A 17394-nucleotide genomic window follows, 5' to 3' on the forward strand; every position below is an offset into this window, starting at 1 on the left:
TTTTGTTTCAGGCGACAAGGACGAGCTGAAGAGAGTGCAGCGTCAGCTGAGAAGGAGGATCCGAGAGGGGAAAAAGTCCTACAGGATGCGGATGGAAGAACAACTGCAGCGGAACAATGCCAGGGATGTCTGGAGGGGCCTGAAGACCATCTCAGGCCACGGACAAGCAGGTAAGACCCAGAAGGGGGGGGGGCTTCAGTGGGCAAATGAGTTGAACCTATTTTTCAATAGGTTTGATCAAATGTCTGACCCCGCTCAGGCTTCCCTGATGCAGCCCCCACCCACCCCTCCTGCCACTGCGAACAGGACCCTCTCTCCCCCTCTCTCGCCCCTCTCTCTCTCCACAGGCTCCAGTTCCCAGCCTCATCAGACAACCACCACTTCCTCCTGCTCAGCCTTGTTCCTCACAACATCTCAGGTGAAGAACCAGCTGAGGAAGATGAAGGCGAGGAAGGCGGCAGGCCCAGATGGGATCAGCTCCCAGCTCCTCAAATCCTGCGCAGACCAGCTGTGTGGAATCGTCCAGCACATGTTCAACCTGAGCTTGAAGCTGGGCAGAGTCCCCCAGCTGTGGAAAACATCCTGCCTGGTTCCGGTTCCAAAGACACCCCATCCGAAGGAGCTCAACAACTTCAGACCAGTGGCGCTGACGTCTCATCTGATGAAGACCCTGGAGAGACTGGTCCTCGTCCATCTGCGCCCCCTGGTCAGCTCCTCAATGGACCCACTCCAGTTTGCATACCAGCCTGGCATCAGTGTGGATGATGCCATCATCTACCTGCTCCACACTTCACTCTTCCACCTGGAGAAGGCGGGGGGCACGGTGAGGATCATGTTCTTTGATTTCTCAAGTGCTTTCAACACCATCCAGCCCGCCTTATTGGGAGACAAGCTGGAGCAGCCCACCACCTCATCACATGGATTCACAACTACCTCACAAACCGGCCACAGTACGTGAGAACACAGGACTGTGTGTCTGACGTGCTCCTCTGCAGCACGGGAGCGCCGCAGGGAACTGTGCTGGCTCCCTTCCTGTTCACCCTCTACACCTCGGACTACAAATACAATTCCACAACCTGTCACCTGCAGAAGTTCTCTGATGACTCTGCGATTGTCGGCCTCATCACTGACGATGACGATCGGGAGTACAGAGGGGTTACGCAGGGGTTCGTGGACTGGTGTCAGCAGAACCGCCTCCAAATCAACGCTGGGAAATCCAAAGAGCTGGTGGTGGATTTCCGCAAGCGTCGGCACTCTCCACCTGCACCAGTGAATATCCAGGGAACAGACGTTGAGAGGGTCTCAACTTACAAGTACCTGGGTGTTCATCTGAACAATAAACTGGACTGGAGCGACAACACAGACGCTCTCTATAGGAAGGGTCAGAGCAGACTCTTCCTACTCAGGCGGCTGAGGTCCTTTGGCGTTCGGGGAACACTCCTCAGGAACTTCTATGACTCGGTGGTTTCATCAGTCATCTTCTATGGAGTGGTCTCCTGGGCAGGAGGCATCTCGGGCCGAGACAAAAAGAGACTGGACAAACTGGTGAGGAGGGCCAGCTCTGTCCTGGGCTGCTCCCTGGACTCTGTGGACTCAGTGGGGGGCAGAAGGATGACGGCAAAGCTGTCATCAATGCTGGACAAACCAGCCCACCCATTCAATGACACTCTGAGAACACTTTACAGCTCCTTCAGTGACAGACTTTTACACCCTCGCTGTACCAAAGAGAGATTTCGCCGCTCCTTCCTGCCAACTGCTGTCAGACTTTTTAACAAGAACATTGGGTCAGGCCTACAAACGGGAGGGCATTAGTGCAATTGTGCAGTCCTAGGATGCAATATTAACTACTACTGTACTTTCAGCCAAGGGTGTACTTAAATATTGACCAATGATGTATTTTGTCTACCATTACAGTATTCTTATTACAATACTTCTATCACTGTAGTATTTATACCATTGCAGGATGTTCACTATTACAGTACTTTTATCATTGCAGTACTTTTATCATTGCAGTATTTTTCTATCATTGCGGTACTTTTACTATTACAGTACTTTTACCATTGCAGTACTTTTACCATTGCAGTACTTTCATCATTGCAGTATTTTTCTATCATTGCAGTACTTTTACTATTGCAGTACTTTTACCATTGCAGTATTTTCTATCATGCAGTACTTTTCTGTCATTTCAGTACTCTTACCATTACAGTACTTTTATCATTGCAATATTTTTATGATTGCAGTATTTTCAATCATTCAGTAGTTTTTATCATTACAGCGTTTCCCCCTCCGTATAATGGACAAACATTAGGAGTGTTTCCTTACACTTGATACGTTTATACTGTGTATATTTGCATGCTTTTTCTGAATGTCTGCTGCTAATGTTATACATTAACGGCTACATTACGCCACCGACTCTGTGTGATCTATCTTTGCTGCTGTAACACCTCAAATTTCCCCATTGTGGGACTAATAAAGGACATCTTATCTTATCTTATCTTAAACGCAAGAAAAAAAAATAATGTCCAGTGAAATAAACTTGACAAAAGTAATAGCAAAAAAATAAAAACAGCAAATGAAATTCAAACATTGCTTTATCTTCCTCATCCAACACGATTATCTTATAAAAGATATCACACGTCGGCCTTCAGCGAAGTCCTACTTGAAAAAAAAAAATCCACCTCATAAAAATAATATACAGACACACACTACTGAGTGTTGAATGACCTCAGATTACTTGAAAATGGCTTTATAATTCACAAGCATTTTTCATCTATCTATGTATCTGGACATTTATCCATCTATAATTCATTGGGATCTTATTGAACTGTATTAAAAAAGGATAACTAGAAAAAAAAACGAACTGGAATGAAACATCGAAAATGATCATCACCCTCATGACAGCTCACTTTATTTCAAAACTCATTACAACTAAAATATAAAAGTTTCACAGCTGTAGAGAAATACCAAAAATATGAGACGCAAAAACTTCATTGATCACTCCTTATCTCGCCAACACACTTGTGTTTCTTAAACTCTTTCTTCCAAGACATTCTTGCGCCACAAGTTAAGCAGGCATAACGTTTCTCAACTAGGTGTGTACTTGTGTGCTTTTTTAAGTTTCCCTTGCTCGCGAATCTTAGACCACAAACTGGGCAGACAAACGGTTTCTCACCAGTGTGTGTTCTTGTGTGACGTATTATGCTCGACCTCTGAGAGGCTCTGTGGCCACAAATTGTGCAGGCGAAAGGTTTCTCACCAGTATGGGTTCTTGCGTGCGTTCCGAGGCCTCCCTCCTGAGAAAATGTTTTACCACAAACGTGGCAGCAAAAAGGTTTCTCACCAGTGTGGGTTCTTGTGTGACTTAATAAGTGTGGCATGCGTGAGAATCTTTTGCCACAAATTGAGCAGGCAAAAGGTTTCTCTCCTGTGTGTATTCTCATGTGTACTTTCAAACGGCTCTTAAAAACAAACGTTTTTCCACACTGATAACATTTCCAGGATATGTTGTCTGTCTGACATGTCTTATCACTTTCACAATCTTTGTCATCATTATCATCAGCATGCGGAGCGTGAGATGATGTGTCATCACTATCTGATAGTGGAGCAAAGAGGTCATCTGGTTGCGATTCTCCAGAGTGGTTTCCATCACATTCTGTGGTCATGCGTCGACGTGATCTGTTGCTCGGAGGCTCCGCCCCTCTGCTCGCCTCACTTTGACCTTCATCTTTCCTTTTGAAAGGGACACCAGTCAACGGCAACCATTCCTCCTTCTCTTCTTTTATGTAGGGGTGCTCTTCTCCCTCCTTCTTCATCATGCAAGGGTGCTCTGGCTCCTCATCTTTTTTAATGTTGAGAGACTGCTGTTTTTCTTTCTCTTTAAAGTGGGGGACCGCTTTGTCTTCCTCTTCCACTTTAATGTGAATGCGCTCTGGATGCTGACGGTCAGGATGCACATTGATGTCTGCACAACACAAGAAGTCAAAGACACAGCATATTGGTTTGTATTCATAATGGGAGAGCCAGATAAATTAAGATTCCTACTTACTGTTTTGCATTAGCAAATTTGCTCTAAGATGGTTATTTGTAACTTGTGGAAAGATTTTCACGCGGTCCACCATTGCAACTTTTCGAGTGGTGGACCAGTCAGAATTGTTAATGGCCTCGTGTAGTCATGATATAATGTTGTACGTTTTAGTAATTACTTCATATGTATGATTGTGTTTTTCTTATTTAGAGCCCCTTTAGAGCAGGTGTGGGCAAACTACGGCTCAAGGGCCACATGCGGCCCGTTAAAACGTTTTAATCTAGCCGGCTGGACTTGAAAAAAATTAAATTAAACCTTGTTAATGTTTTATTTTCTAAATACTGTGGTTTTTCAAAGACATATATATTGTTGTAATGCTTTTGTTCACTTTCATTTAAAATTAAATGGTTGGGTTTTTTTTCTCCGATGAGGTGAGGTTACCAAAACACTCCATCCATCTGCTCCTGGTCCGGCCCCTTTGTCGAATTTTAGAACCTATTGATGCCCGCCAATCAAAAGGTTTGCCCACCCTTGCTTTATAGTGTACCTCACACAACCCATTCTGAGATATTGATGGGGAAAGACAACAATATTATAAAGTTAGATAAATAACTGGTATTCCCATTTCTGTTTAGTTTTGTTTTTCACAAAAATAATCCCCCTAGTTAATTTTACTACACTGCGCCAGGTTAGGAACAGATGTGACGTTCATCATTTCTTGGCAGTCTTGATCAGACCGAAAGGATTTTCTCGATGTATATGCTTCCAACAATACTTATGATTGGCTGTTTTTATTCAGAGCCATATTTATCAATGTTATCATTTAGTAATTATCATTTAATTACATGGTTCCATGTTATATATATCCGTCCCAAGGGACTCCGTGAATGAGGACGCCAAGATGCCACCACCGCGAGAAAAATCTAATCACAACATGACACAATAGATCGATTCCAATCATTTCCAGAGAAAGAAAATGTCAGAAAAGTTACGTACAGGTTTTGGAGAAACATGCTATCATCCAAGAAACATCTTTTTCCTGGATGCCCCTGCCTATTTTCAGCATGACAATGCCAAACCTAATTCTCCACTTTTTAAAACACAGTGGCTTCGAAGTAAACATTTGCAGGTACTAAACTGGCCGGCCTGCAGTCCAGACCTGTCTTCCATTGAGAATGTATGGCGCAAGCGTAAAATATGACAACAGAGACCCTGGACTGTTGAACAGCCAAAGCTGTACTTAAAACAAGAATGGGATCACTAAGTCAGTTTGCTAATGCCAAATAGTATGTTGTAATCTTATCTCATCTGCCTGTCCAAATAACCTTCATTCTACAGATCAGTCAAATATGGTATTATCGTTTATTGTGTCAAGGCCACCGCGCCCTCACATTAAAGAGGAAGAGCAGAATGAGGAATTCCCCCATTGGAAAGGGGAATTGGAGCAAATGTCTCTTCACATAAAAAAAAGATGAGAGCAGGAGCACCCTTGCATGAAAGAGGCGAGAGAAGACGCCCAATACATTGAAGAAGACGAGGAGGAGGATATGGGTGTCCCTTTTGAAAAGTGAAGATGAAGAAAAGGGGAGGATTTTTGGCCCAGAGAAGGAGAGGAACAGCTGGATTTTGGACAGAGCCAGTGGGAGTTAGAGGAAAAATGGCTGCTACTGTGGGCTACTGAATACGCAAAAGTGACATCATAAACAGAGAGAAAGGTGCGATGAATGGCAGAGGAGCTTCCACCACCACGGCCCAAGTAAAAAAGGCGTTGCCCGTGTTGTGATTTGATATATAGCAGTGTGTATGTTAGGAGGGGGGAGTTTTCTTTTTAGTTTGCATTTTGGATGTTTTATTGCAGTGGTTCTTAACCTTTTTTTCAGTGATGTAACCCTTGTGAAATAATTTTTCAGCAAGTGCCCCTTAACCAGTGCAAAGCATTTTGGGGTTATATAAATAAATAAATAAAAAAACTTGCCACCAGTGTCTGATTTATTAAACTTTATAAGCTCTCAAGCTTCATTTGTATTGGGCCACAAAAAAAACAATAATCAGCATAAAATGTCCTCTTTTGGATCATAGAAGACATCTGCAACTTAGAATTAGAATTAGAAATCCCTTTATTGTCATTGTACTCAAGTGTGCAACGAGATTAGAGGGCTCCCCTCTCCAGTGCAAAACAACAATAATACAGACAAATATATAAATTAGATAAATAAATAAGAGAGTGGGTGTAAATCAAAATAAAAAATTAATCTTCGACATACAACCGGAATTTTACAGACTCTGGTTTGGCCTTTTTCAGAAGGCTTATGCTTCAACCACGACTCCAATAGTTGCGTCTTCACTTGATCGACAGGTAACAAGAGATGGCATGTGACCAGTTGGGTCGAACCGTTCTAGTTTGGGGCAAAATCTGGGTGTTTAAAATAATGAAATTGAATACCCTACTGAATAGAAAATTTGTTTCATGAACTTGTACCGTCCGGAAACATTCAATTAATTCAATAATTATTTTTAAAGGATTTATGCACATTTTTTTTTTGTAGTTTTAATTAAAATCTCAACAAAAAGACGGCATTGGTGGTGCTTCTGCTCCTTTTTTTTCTAAATTGCTGCCATGCTTGTCTTTGTGCACTAGTGTGACTTTGAATGATTTGTGAATGAGGTTTGATCAAAAATAGAATGTGAGTACATTTTAAATACTTCAGTAAAGTACAACCCATCTCACTTATGCTCCCGCTCCCTTTTTAAAAACATATGCTGGGATATATGCTCGCTTATGTTTAAGCGTGCATGCATGCGAAGCGAAGGTATGTTTTAACATGCTTGCGCCCTCTAATACGATGGTCGTGAAAATACGGTATTTCCCCAAAAAATGAATTAAACAGGCACACGATTCATAACACAAAAATAAAGGAAAATAAAACAAAAGGAACTCGGGCTACACTGAACAGCTTAGACAAACCTCCAAAGTCAAGATATCCATCCTATTTCATAGACAAAGAAGCCTCTTTGTTTGATGATTTGTATTTCACTCAGAATCAGTTTTTTTTTTAACCATCCATCTTATCAATTATAAACTTATTTCATATTGACATCACAAAACATTGTAGGGCATACATTGCTTAAAATGTAAAACAAGTGCTAATTCTCAACATTTGTCTACAGGAGGATTTGAGTAAATACAAAAAAAAATTGTTACATGGGATAAAAGCATCATGCTAAATACTTGAGCTGTTAAAAATTAACATTTGCATTTCAAGCTTTTTGATTAATGCGCACATTTTTTTCTCTGAAAGAGAGAGAGAGGGGGGGAGAAACGGTTTCTCACCAGTGTGTGTTCTTTTCCCTTCAGGTATAATATTTTGCCACAATCTGAGCAGGCAAAAGGTTTCTCACCAATGTGGGTTCTGGTATAACGAATTAAGTCTCCCTTTTGAAAGAACCTTTGGCAACAATATGAACATGCAAAAGGTTTCTCGCCAGTGTGTGTTCTTGTGTGACGCGTTAAGTTTCCCTTCAGAGAGAATATTTTGCCACAAACTGAGCATGAAAAAGGTTTCTTTTTACAGTGTATTCTCATGTGTTTTAAACGTCTCTTGAAAGCAAACGTTTTCCCACACTGAGAACATTTCCAGCATTCATTGTCAGTGTGACATTTCCTATCACCTTCAGACTCTTCATCTTCATCATCATCATGTGATGACATGTCATCACTATCTAATAGTGGAGCGAAGAGGTCATCTGCTTGTGATGCTCCAGAGTGGTTTCCATCACATTCTGTTGTCATACATTGACATGAGCTGCTGCACGGAGGCTCCGCCCCTCTGCTCGCCTCACTTTAACCTTCATCTTCACTCTTGAAAGATACATTAGTTGATGGCAACTTACAGATGTACTGCTCCTCCTCGACTTTGATGTAGGGGGGCTCGTCTCCTTCCTCTTTCATCGAGCGGTGCTCTTGCGTCTCCTCTTTTTTAACATAAGGAGACTGCTGCTCCTCTTCGTCTTTAATGGGAGCAGCAACATTTTCACTGAGGTCTGCTAGACACAAGAAGTCAAACACACATGGTATTATAGCTCATATTTATAATGAAGATTATTAAGAGCGCCACATGAGTTAAGCTGACTATTTGGCATTAGGAAATTTACATACTGAAGCATTTTTGGGAGGAGCCTATCATTGGTCATTTGAGGAATGACCTGCACACGGTCTGACATTGTACCTTTTTGCGAGGTGACCTTGCCAAAAGCAGTACTGGCCTTGTATATTTGGGATATAATACAGTGAGTTTTAGTTATTTCATATTTACTGTCTTCATACTTTATTTATGTAAGCTCCTTTAAGAAATTATTATTATTACGACTGCATCTACGATGATGCACTGAACTAACTAATAAAGCATTGCAACAGCAAACGTTAATATGAAAGCTTCAAACAATAAATCTCCCCAACCCTAAGCAAGATGCTTGTTAGATTGAATATATAAGTTATCCCATATTTGACTCTATTTGTATTGCAAATAAATTGCTCCACAATCTAACTTAGATTTGGACCATGGTAATGAGAAGACCCTCAGGAGATGAATGCAGGAGGATTGGATCAAGGCTGCAACAAAGGAGGTGTGACCGAGACGCCTCTGAAACAATGAACTTTAATGCCTGGACAACAAAAGTCATGCTGGTGGCTCCTATCAGTCTACTACTGCCATTTGTTATGTGTTTATGCTCATGAATACCATGAAAGGCCATCTTCAATTTCAAAAGAGATCTACAAGAGAGAGCGAGTGACAGGAAGTAGCTTCAGCTTTATACTCTGCGTTGCTTAAGTCAGATCACTCTTGCAGGGTCATGTGAAGTAGGGAGGGGGTCCTCAAGGACACACGTAGGAAGAAATACAGCCATATTGCTCCGACAATATGAATGAACTCGGACGCTTTGGATGTAGTCTGATACTATTTTTTTGGCTTATATCTGAATCCTTTGTCCTAGAATATTTGCCGTAGCTAGCGATCAACGATGGCCCACCTTCAGCGCATGCGCGACTCACATCACACAAGCGTCACAGATCGTGTATTGACAGCGTGAAGCAAGGCATGGATCACACACGTTGCACGATTGGGACGTAAAGAAGAATTGAAGATCGATATAATATCGATTTAAACTGCATGAAATGTACATTGATTTAAAAAAATAAAATAATCAATTCGCAACGCCATGTTAACCACAGCCTCTCTCTCGTGTCTTTGTTATAAACAAACTGCATGTGGCCAATGCCTCTCCGCAACGCACAAACGGATTAACGGTAGTGATGCGCAAATGGAGCTTTTATGAACCACTGAATCATTTGAAGCAATCGGTTCAAAATGGTTTGAAGCTTCAAAGCTTCAGTGATAATGACATCTGCTGGCGAAAAACTAGAACTGCAGTCAAATACTATAGAGGCTTTTAGACAGTAAAACATCAGTAAAACACACTAAAACAATGATTGGGTAACTAGTTCGTTATACTAAAAAACTTTTTTCATGTGGCAGTTTTTGAGTAAATGAAAAAAAAATCAAGCAAATGGCTCATATCTTGTTTAATGTCGAGCTAAGAAATGTTGGGAATGTCATTTCATTATTTTTTCCACAGTCTTTGGATTTAGACTGTTTATTTTTAGGGTTTACTAGAGTTCATTTCGAGAATGAAACCGTTTTTGCGTCTTACGTCACAGGTCACGTGTTTTTCTCCAGCCAGAACGGAGCGTCGGAACACTGTTCCAACACCTACAGCGACACCGGAGCTTCGGTTTCTGAGTGCCCATCTTTAATTAACGGTAATCTAGGTCATCCGTGAAGTAAAATAGAAGCATTGTGGGTAATTGAGTTTCATGGCTAACCCATATTAGCATTTGCAACAGATTCCTAAATGTTCACAAATTTTATTAATACGATGTAAACCTCCCTTTCATAGCAGAACGGCAGTGAGGAACGAGCATCTAAAAAGAAATCGTGATTTTTTTTCCCCACAACCATCCATCCCTATAACCTAGTAGCCGGATAATTGATCTTAATATTTTATTAAACGTAACAAAAATGTAATAGAGGATTTCATTTAAAAAAAGTATTAGACTGCAGCCAATAGTCACTAAACACGTGAAAACGAGAAGTGAACGAACCTGGTCTGTGTAAAACAACTTGAGGTTTCATCTGGCAAAGTTGACGTTGTGGCTTAATGTCCTCTTCTGCTGCACAAAGTTCCTCCTTGAACTCTTCTATCTTGCATGCACTCATTTTCACAGGACAATCACAACACGTTGCTCTCGATCTCTTCTGAGCAATGTGTTGCTAACACACGTGTCGCTTTGTTAGCAGCGAGCAATCTTAGCTAAGCAAGCCAAAGAAGCTCCAACGTGCCTCTCGGCGCGTTCATCCAAACACGACGCTCTAATTAATGATGCGTTAGTCCAGTATAGTGGAGATAGATATACTGCATCGTAACTCTTGTCCGTTCAATCTAAGAATTACCGTTCAGTAATAATCTAAGAAGAATGATCCGTTGAAGCGCGTGTCAACTACAAGATACTATCTGCGAAGTCCATTCTCTACACAATCGACACTGCGCATGCGCAACAGGTCGACATTTTTTTAATGCATTTTTTTAACGAATTTATTCACTCAAAATAACAGAAATATCACACATTAATACTCGAATTGAACAATATATCTGATTATATAATATTAGTAAGTAAATTCTCAGTTATACGGGTGGTCAACCACTTTAGGGTGTACCCTGAGTGATTTCATCATTTATTTTTGCTGGTACTGGTTTGACTTTTATCGTGGTTTTAATTATTTATTTAATAATGACAGCTTGACAGTGTTTCAATTTATCAAATCTAATCACCATAAATGAAGAGGATGAAATGGTTATATGTCAGCCTGTAATGTTTATTACGTAAACATAAACCGTCAGTCACAGTTCACAATATTGATATAATATACTCTGAATGGTTGATACAAATCGTGAAGTTCATCCTTTGAGAAGTTCTTGCTACTCCATAAAACGAGCTGGTGTAACACATGAAATGATAACAGTGTTTCCAGAGAGAGGTTTCAGTATAAGTGGCAACGTAAAACTTCAGATTAATATATCAGTCTGTGCCAAATATGGACATTTTGTATCCACCATTTGGAAGATGGTTTTGGTTATCCTTAGACAGCTGTTTACGAACCAAACAAATTACGTTGCCACATTTGAACTGGATATCCATTAAAGTTGGAGTACATTCAAGGAAGAAAAACTTTGCCTTTTTGGTGAACAATTTAATTTCAATTCCAAAACATTTTATTCCTAGATACAAATGCCTCACGGCGAAGCGCCACATCAACACTTGGAAGAATGACCTCAAGTTATTAAAAAAAAAAATCCGATGACATGCCAAGAGATTATTTTCATTAATGGAACTTTATATTCTTCTTGATTGAGATCCTCACGTTGTAATTACTTTTTTATTCTTATTTTCTTGCTTTCCTGATTCTTCTTGTTCAACTGTGTAATTCACGCAGTCTATATGTGTCTTAATTGTTTGCATATGGATATTTTTTAAATGTATTAATTAAAAAAAAAAAAAGTGGAAGCTGCCAAATGTCAGGCAGCTGAAATGTCTCCATATTTGGAAGGTAGCAATGGCAAACACACCAAGACAAATTATGTTGCATCACAATCTGCGGCGCGCCTGGAGCCACCGATCTCTGTTAGCTAAGAATCATTTTCAAAATCATTCTTGAAGTTGCATGACGATTGAGGTTATTAAACTTAACAAAAAAGAAACAACGAAAACTAAAACTGAATATTTTATAAAACAAACAACGTCATCTGGCGACAACAAATTAAAAATGCGCAACCAGATGACATTGCTCCGAGCCCCAAAATGTGACGCTCATTTTTTTGGTTCAGGTGAAAGAAAAAGAAATAGTACAAAAACAACCGGTTAAGTTTCAGCTAAATAAATCACAAATATTTTCTCAGCTATACATTTATGTATTTGTACATTTGTCTGTCATATATCACCTATCCAATGTGACTTTATATAAAAAATGAAAACTAATACAAAGACTAACAAAATCTCAAATGGAAAGAAGCATAAAAACTAATAACAAACCTGAAATCTAATAAAAACAAACTGAATTTGAAAGCCAAAACTCAAATTCAAATAAAAATGAACAATATTGAAAAATCCAATTTTGTTATAACCCTGATGACAGCTCACCTTATTTTCAAATTCATTACAACTAAAACTATTAGCTTTCACTGCAGTAAAGGAAAAAAATGTGAATGGTTGTCTATGTGCGCCCCGGGATTGGCAAGCAACCAGTTGAGGGTGTACTCTGCCTACTGCCCAAAGACAGCTAGGATAGGCTCCAGCACGCCTGTGACCCTCATGAGGATAAGCGGTTAGTGGATGGAGGTGCTGGCAAAATGTGTATCGCCAGTTCGTGTGTTGTTGTGTGCTTTTTTAAGCTTCTATTCTCTGAGAATCTATTATCACAAACTGTACAAGCAAAAGGTTTCTCGCCAGTGTGTGTTCTTGTGTGTACTTTCAAGTGTCCCTTCTGGGAGAATCTTTGGCCACACAGTGCGCAGGCGAACGGTTTCTCTCCAGTGTGGGTTCTTCTGTGTGTTTTTAAGCTTTCTTTCTGAGAGAATCTTTGACCACAATCGGTGCAGGTAAAAGGTTTCTCCCCAGTGTGTGTTCTTGTGTGTATTGTTAAGTGTCCCTTCTGAGTGAATCTTTGGCCGCAGTCGGTGCAGGCAAAAGGTTTCTCCCCAGTGTGGATTCTTGTGTGTATTTTTAAGAGTTGCATCTGGGAGAATCTTCGGCCACAATCAGTGCAGGCAAAAGGCTTCTCACCAGTGTGAGTACTTCTGTGCCTTCCCAAATCTCCCTTCTGCGAGAACCTTTTACCACAAACTGAACAGGTGAAAGGTTTCTCACCTGTGTGTGTATTTGTATGACGTTTTAAGTGTTGCTTCTGAAAGAAACTTTTACCACAAACTGAACAGGTGAAAGGTTTCTCACCACTACGAGTTCTCCTGTGTAGTTTCAAACTACATTTATCAGATGTTTTTCGAAACTGAGAACATTTCCAGTATTTGTTTTCAGTATGAGATGTAATATCACCTTCAGACTCTCCTCCATCATCATGATCCTCATCATCATTATCATCATCGTTAGACACGTCGTCATCATCTGATAGTGGAGCTAAGAGGCCATCTGCTTGTAAATCTCCCCAGTTTTCGCCATCACCGTCTGTTATGTGTTGACATGAGCCGCTGCTTGGAGGCTCCGCCCCTCTGCTTGACTCACATTGACCATCTTCACTTTTGAAAAGGACCCCAGTCAATGGCAACTGGCAGATATCATCCTCCTCCTCCTCTTTGATGTAGTGGTACTCTTCTCCTTCTTCTTTTATGCAAGGGAGCAGTGGCTCGTCCTCCTTTTTTATGTAAGCTGAATGCGGTTCCTCTTCCTCTTTAAAGTAGCAGACAGCTTTGTCCTCCTCTTCCTCTTTAATGCGAGGGGGCTCTGCCTCCTTGCGCTCCAGACGATCATCTTCACTTTTGTCTGCAGGACACGATACAAGCACACATAGTATTGTGGTTTATATTTACAATGAAGGTTATTAAGAGAGCCGGAGGAGTGAAGATTACTACTTACTAGTTGGTATTAGCAAATTTGCTTAATGATGACATGCGGGCCTTGTATATTCATGATTTGATGCTTAGTGTTGTTATCATTTATTGTTTAAGTCCAAATCCATTGCATTTTTTTCCAAATATTTTTTTCATAAAAGATAATATAATCCTGGATGAATTCTTGTCAACATCACACTTTACCTCTGACAAATGTGCTTACTGAGGCGAGTTCACTGGGTGGCACAGCTAATTTAAAAATAAAATGAAAATGGTTGGTTGGCTAGTTGGAAGTACACGATGCGTTTGACAATGTAAGGCAAGGGATCCTAAAGTGGAAAATAAGTTGCTGCATTGCCGTTAGTGCGTCAGTATGTTATAAAAGAAAGAATTTGCGGCTTGGTGAATGAAGCGCTTTGGACAAGAGATGGTATGAATAAAGCATGATTGAACAGCACTTCAGTGATCATTGACTATCGTGATTAAATGGAATGTTTCATATTTTGTGGACTGAAAAGGTTAAAAGGTAAACAAACGTAGATTTGGGCTCCAAGTCCAGCCTATACTAGACACTCGTGGTGGTCAACACAGGCCACAAAATAAGTCTAAAATTCTGACAGTATTACCGTAAACCCTCGATGTATTGAGGAGAATACCACCAAACCCTCAAGTAAATGTATTCATTGTTGTGCAAAGAGTTCATTGATTTAATTCATTCTCATCCATGTCTTGTACGGTTAAAAAATGCATTTTGCATGCGCACACACACCCACTCCCACATGCACGGGCCAGATTATTGCATAGGAACTGCATTTCTTGTACATTTTTATTTCACATTTTTAGAACCACATAACAATATCAACAATAAAAGAAAATTAAACAAAAAAAGGAAAATAAAGCTTGCATTAATGCCAATTTGTTACTGCTAAATGTCTGAAATATAACCAGTCAGGGTTCGTGCGCGCATTCGTGGTCTTGTCCGCTTCAGCCTGTCAGTGGAGAATCGATCCGCACAGTATTTTTGTCGAGATGACCACAAGAGCTGATGCCAATAAATCCTAACTATTGTGCAGAATGCTTTTATACTTTCACAGGTTGAAGTGGACAAAAGTAGTGATGTGCATTTGCATTTTGGTGGCGATCGGTTGCCGTTTTAGACAACAGAACTGACGACGCAAGCAATATTACGCCGCTTGCCTCCCTGCTGTGACAACCGGAAAAAATAACAAGCCAAGCTCCAAAAGGGGGCGTCCCAAATTTTCGTAAATCTCATCACAAAAAAAATCACTACAGTGTTAGTGGGTGGGCATTTTAGTGCTGATGTCACATTTCCATGCAAACCTATTGACAAGTGCCAATATGACACCTGCGCACACATGCATTTTTAAATCAACGCAAGGGTGTGCTTGGATCATTTTAAGGTCCTACGTGCCGACTTCAAGGCCGATGCGACAGTAAAACACAATGACCGACGTCGGATTAGTGTATATAGAGGCCTTAAGTGTACTAACCTGCTCTGCTCAGCACAACTCGAGGCTGCTCGCAAACACCGCCCAGCAGTTGATGACGTTGCTCATCCTCTTCTTTGACGCCACAAAGTCCCTCCTCGTACTTTGTTGTCCTTCTCGCATACATTTTATTTCACAAATAATCCCAATAGCGTCACACTTGGTCTGCAGTTGGTGACGCGTGTCGGATCCAAAAGCCGTCCCTTCGTTAGCGAACTAAGCTAACTAGGCCGGAAAGCGCCAATGCGTAACGAGAGGCGTTTGATCGCACACGAAGATTCAATTGGTTGATGTCTTAGTCCAGTAAAGTAAGCGTGTGAAGGCTTCAATCCGTGCTATCAAGAAGAGAGGAAATATTCCGTGGGGTGGTAATGTGTCCGTTGTGTCAAGAGTCAGGTGGAGGAGCAAGCGAACCCATTTTGCCTCATGGGTCGCAGCAGCGCCTACGTCACTTCCGCTTATGCCTCGGCATGTCGCGGATGGAGCAGACGTGGCGTAAACAGTAGTGATGAGTCCCCTGTGACGTGACTCCGATGCGTGTACCGAGTAAACGGGGCGCGACTTTAAGAAGCGCGCACCAGAAAACCTTTGATGGTGAGATGAAGCTACTTGAAGCCTTGAGGCTTTCATGCAATTGGTTTGACTCATGTGTCGAAGTCTCATGTGGTTCAATACAATACAACTTTATTTATATCGCGCATTTCACAACAGCTGTGACAAAGCGCTAAATTAGCGGGGAATTGGCACACAAATTAAAAGACAAACAATAGATACCAGAAGAACAGCAAAACAGCGACAGTCTCAAGTTGAGTCGAAAGCTAAAGAATAAAAATGTGTCTTCAAACGAGTTTTAAAAGACTCACTGAGACATGAATCGACAAAGGGAGGAGGAAAATGCAGTAATTGAGTTTTTATTGTTGTGGATAAATAAAGTACTCACAAAAAGTTTGATCTCGTTCATTTTTATTCAAAAAATAGTTTTTGCAACTGTTTTGTAGCTCAGTCTGTTTCTTTTTTTTTTCCATATCCATACTTACAAAGCAGCAAAATGTTTGCTGAACGCCTTGTCCTGTACAATAGAGAAGGGCATGGAATCCTGCATGACCATGTCAACGAAAGCATGAACCAAACCACTCCTATTTCCTGACAATACAATCATGTGCAAATTAGAAAATTAAATATTGAATCAGACTTTTGTTGAAAATATATACATCGACTATTACATACTAGCTCCGGTGAGAATCGAACCCGCAACTCTGTGGACACATGACAAATTAAGGCCTGTACCACCACTGACTGGCTGTGTTCATGTTTCATGTTGCTTCCTTGTCGTAATTTGACTGGATGTAATTTTAAGATGGGGGTTCGCACTGTCTTTTATTGAAGCAGATGTGACTGGCAGTGCAATATATTATGGTAATCAGACAGGCGATCAAGGTACTTCCAAATCCAAATTAACCTACAAAGCGGATACATAGCTGATTAATTACAAATTAGCCCATTTCCAATCACTAAACCCGTATTTCTATTTGCCCAGTAGTTTTAAGACTTACAGGTTTAAGTTATATGCGCGAACAAAAGCTGCTAAATGATACATATCGTGATTTGTTGGCCGAGTTTGTTTCCAGAGCGGACACAGAACTGCACCTGGTGCTATGTAGGATCAGTGAACAATCCTGCTGACGACCTGACACGAGGTAACTCCCTGAGAGACCTTGCATGACCGAACAGATGGTCTCAGGCACTTCCCTTCCTCTTTCAACTGGCCAGAGAATCCAAATACTGAGTCAATCAAGGACCCGGCCGAACTATGCAAGACTGCCTTCGGCGCCCTAACAGTTACCTCACTTCCAAGTCAAAGAGACGCAGTGTATGACACATGGCAGGAGTTAATCGACGCCAAGGTTCAGGAGCTTCATGGACAAAACTCCCCCGACCCCTCTCCAAATGCTGCAAGCACAACAGTCGTTTTCTGAGGACTACAAGCTGTTAACCAAGGGGAAACCTGTCCTATCCAAGAGTCCTTTACTTTCTATATCACCGGAAAAAGATAGATCTAGCCTAATTAGAGTAGGTGGTCGGCTACGGTGCTTAGCAGGTCTTAGTGACCCTATCTTGCATCCGGTAGTTCGAGACCCAACATATCCAATAACTGCTCATTAAGATGATAAGTGACATGCACCA

At 41.0% G+C, this 17394-nt stretch overlaps 1 protein-coding gene and 1 pseudogene across 1 annotated transcript; both read right to left on the reverse strand.

Annotated features, from left to right (window-relative positions):
- Window positions 1-2880: 2880 nt before the first annotated feature.
- LOC148343509 (uncharacterized) lies at window positions 2881-15737 on the reverse strand. The gene is made up of 5 exons (XM_088301750.1): window positions 15214-15737; window positions 12457-13634; window positions 10185-10353; window positions 7916-8068; window positions 2881-3961 (listed from the first exon to the last, which is right to left on the reverse strand). Exons 1-5 carry the CDS (start codon window positions 15335-15337, stop codon window positions 2988-2990), a joined length of 2598 nt encoding a protein of 865 aa, XP_088157876.1. The 5' UTR covers window positions 15338-15737; the 3' UTR covers window positions 2881-2987.
- Window positions 5395-7904, reverse strand: LOC148343510 (uncharacterized; annotated as a pseudogene).
- Window positions 15738-17394: the final 1657 nt, after the last annotated feature.

Source organism: Idiotropiscis lumnitzeri, chromosome 1 (assembly GCF_059441095.1).
Source record: "Idiotropiscis lumnitzeri isolate Australia: NSW breed Sydney's pygmy pipehorse chromosome 1, RoL_Ilum_1.0, whole genome shotgun sequence".
In the NCBI taxonomy this organism is placed as follows: Eukaryota; Metazoa; Chordata; class Actinopteri; order Syngnathiformes; family Syngnathidae; genus Idiotropiscis; species Idiotropiscis lumnitzeri.

What these genes read in the sequence shown, in the direction of transcription:
- LOC148343509 (XM_088301750.1), bottom strand. Translation starts at nt 15,337, where the DNA reads ATGTATGCGAGAAGGACAACAAAGTACGAGGAGGGACTTTGTGGCGTC. An exon ending in AGTTGTGCTGAGCAGAGCAG is followed by an intron (nt 13,635 to 15,213) that starts GTTAGTACACTT and finishes CGTGTCCTGCAG; the next exon opens with ACAAAAGTGAAGATGATCGT. An exon ending in AGTTGTTTTACACAGACCAG is followed by an intron (nt 8,069 to 10,184) that starts GTTCGTTCACTT and finishes TCTTGTGTCTAG; the next exon opens with CAGACCTCAGTGAAAATGTT.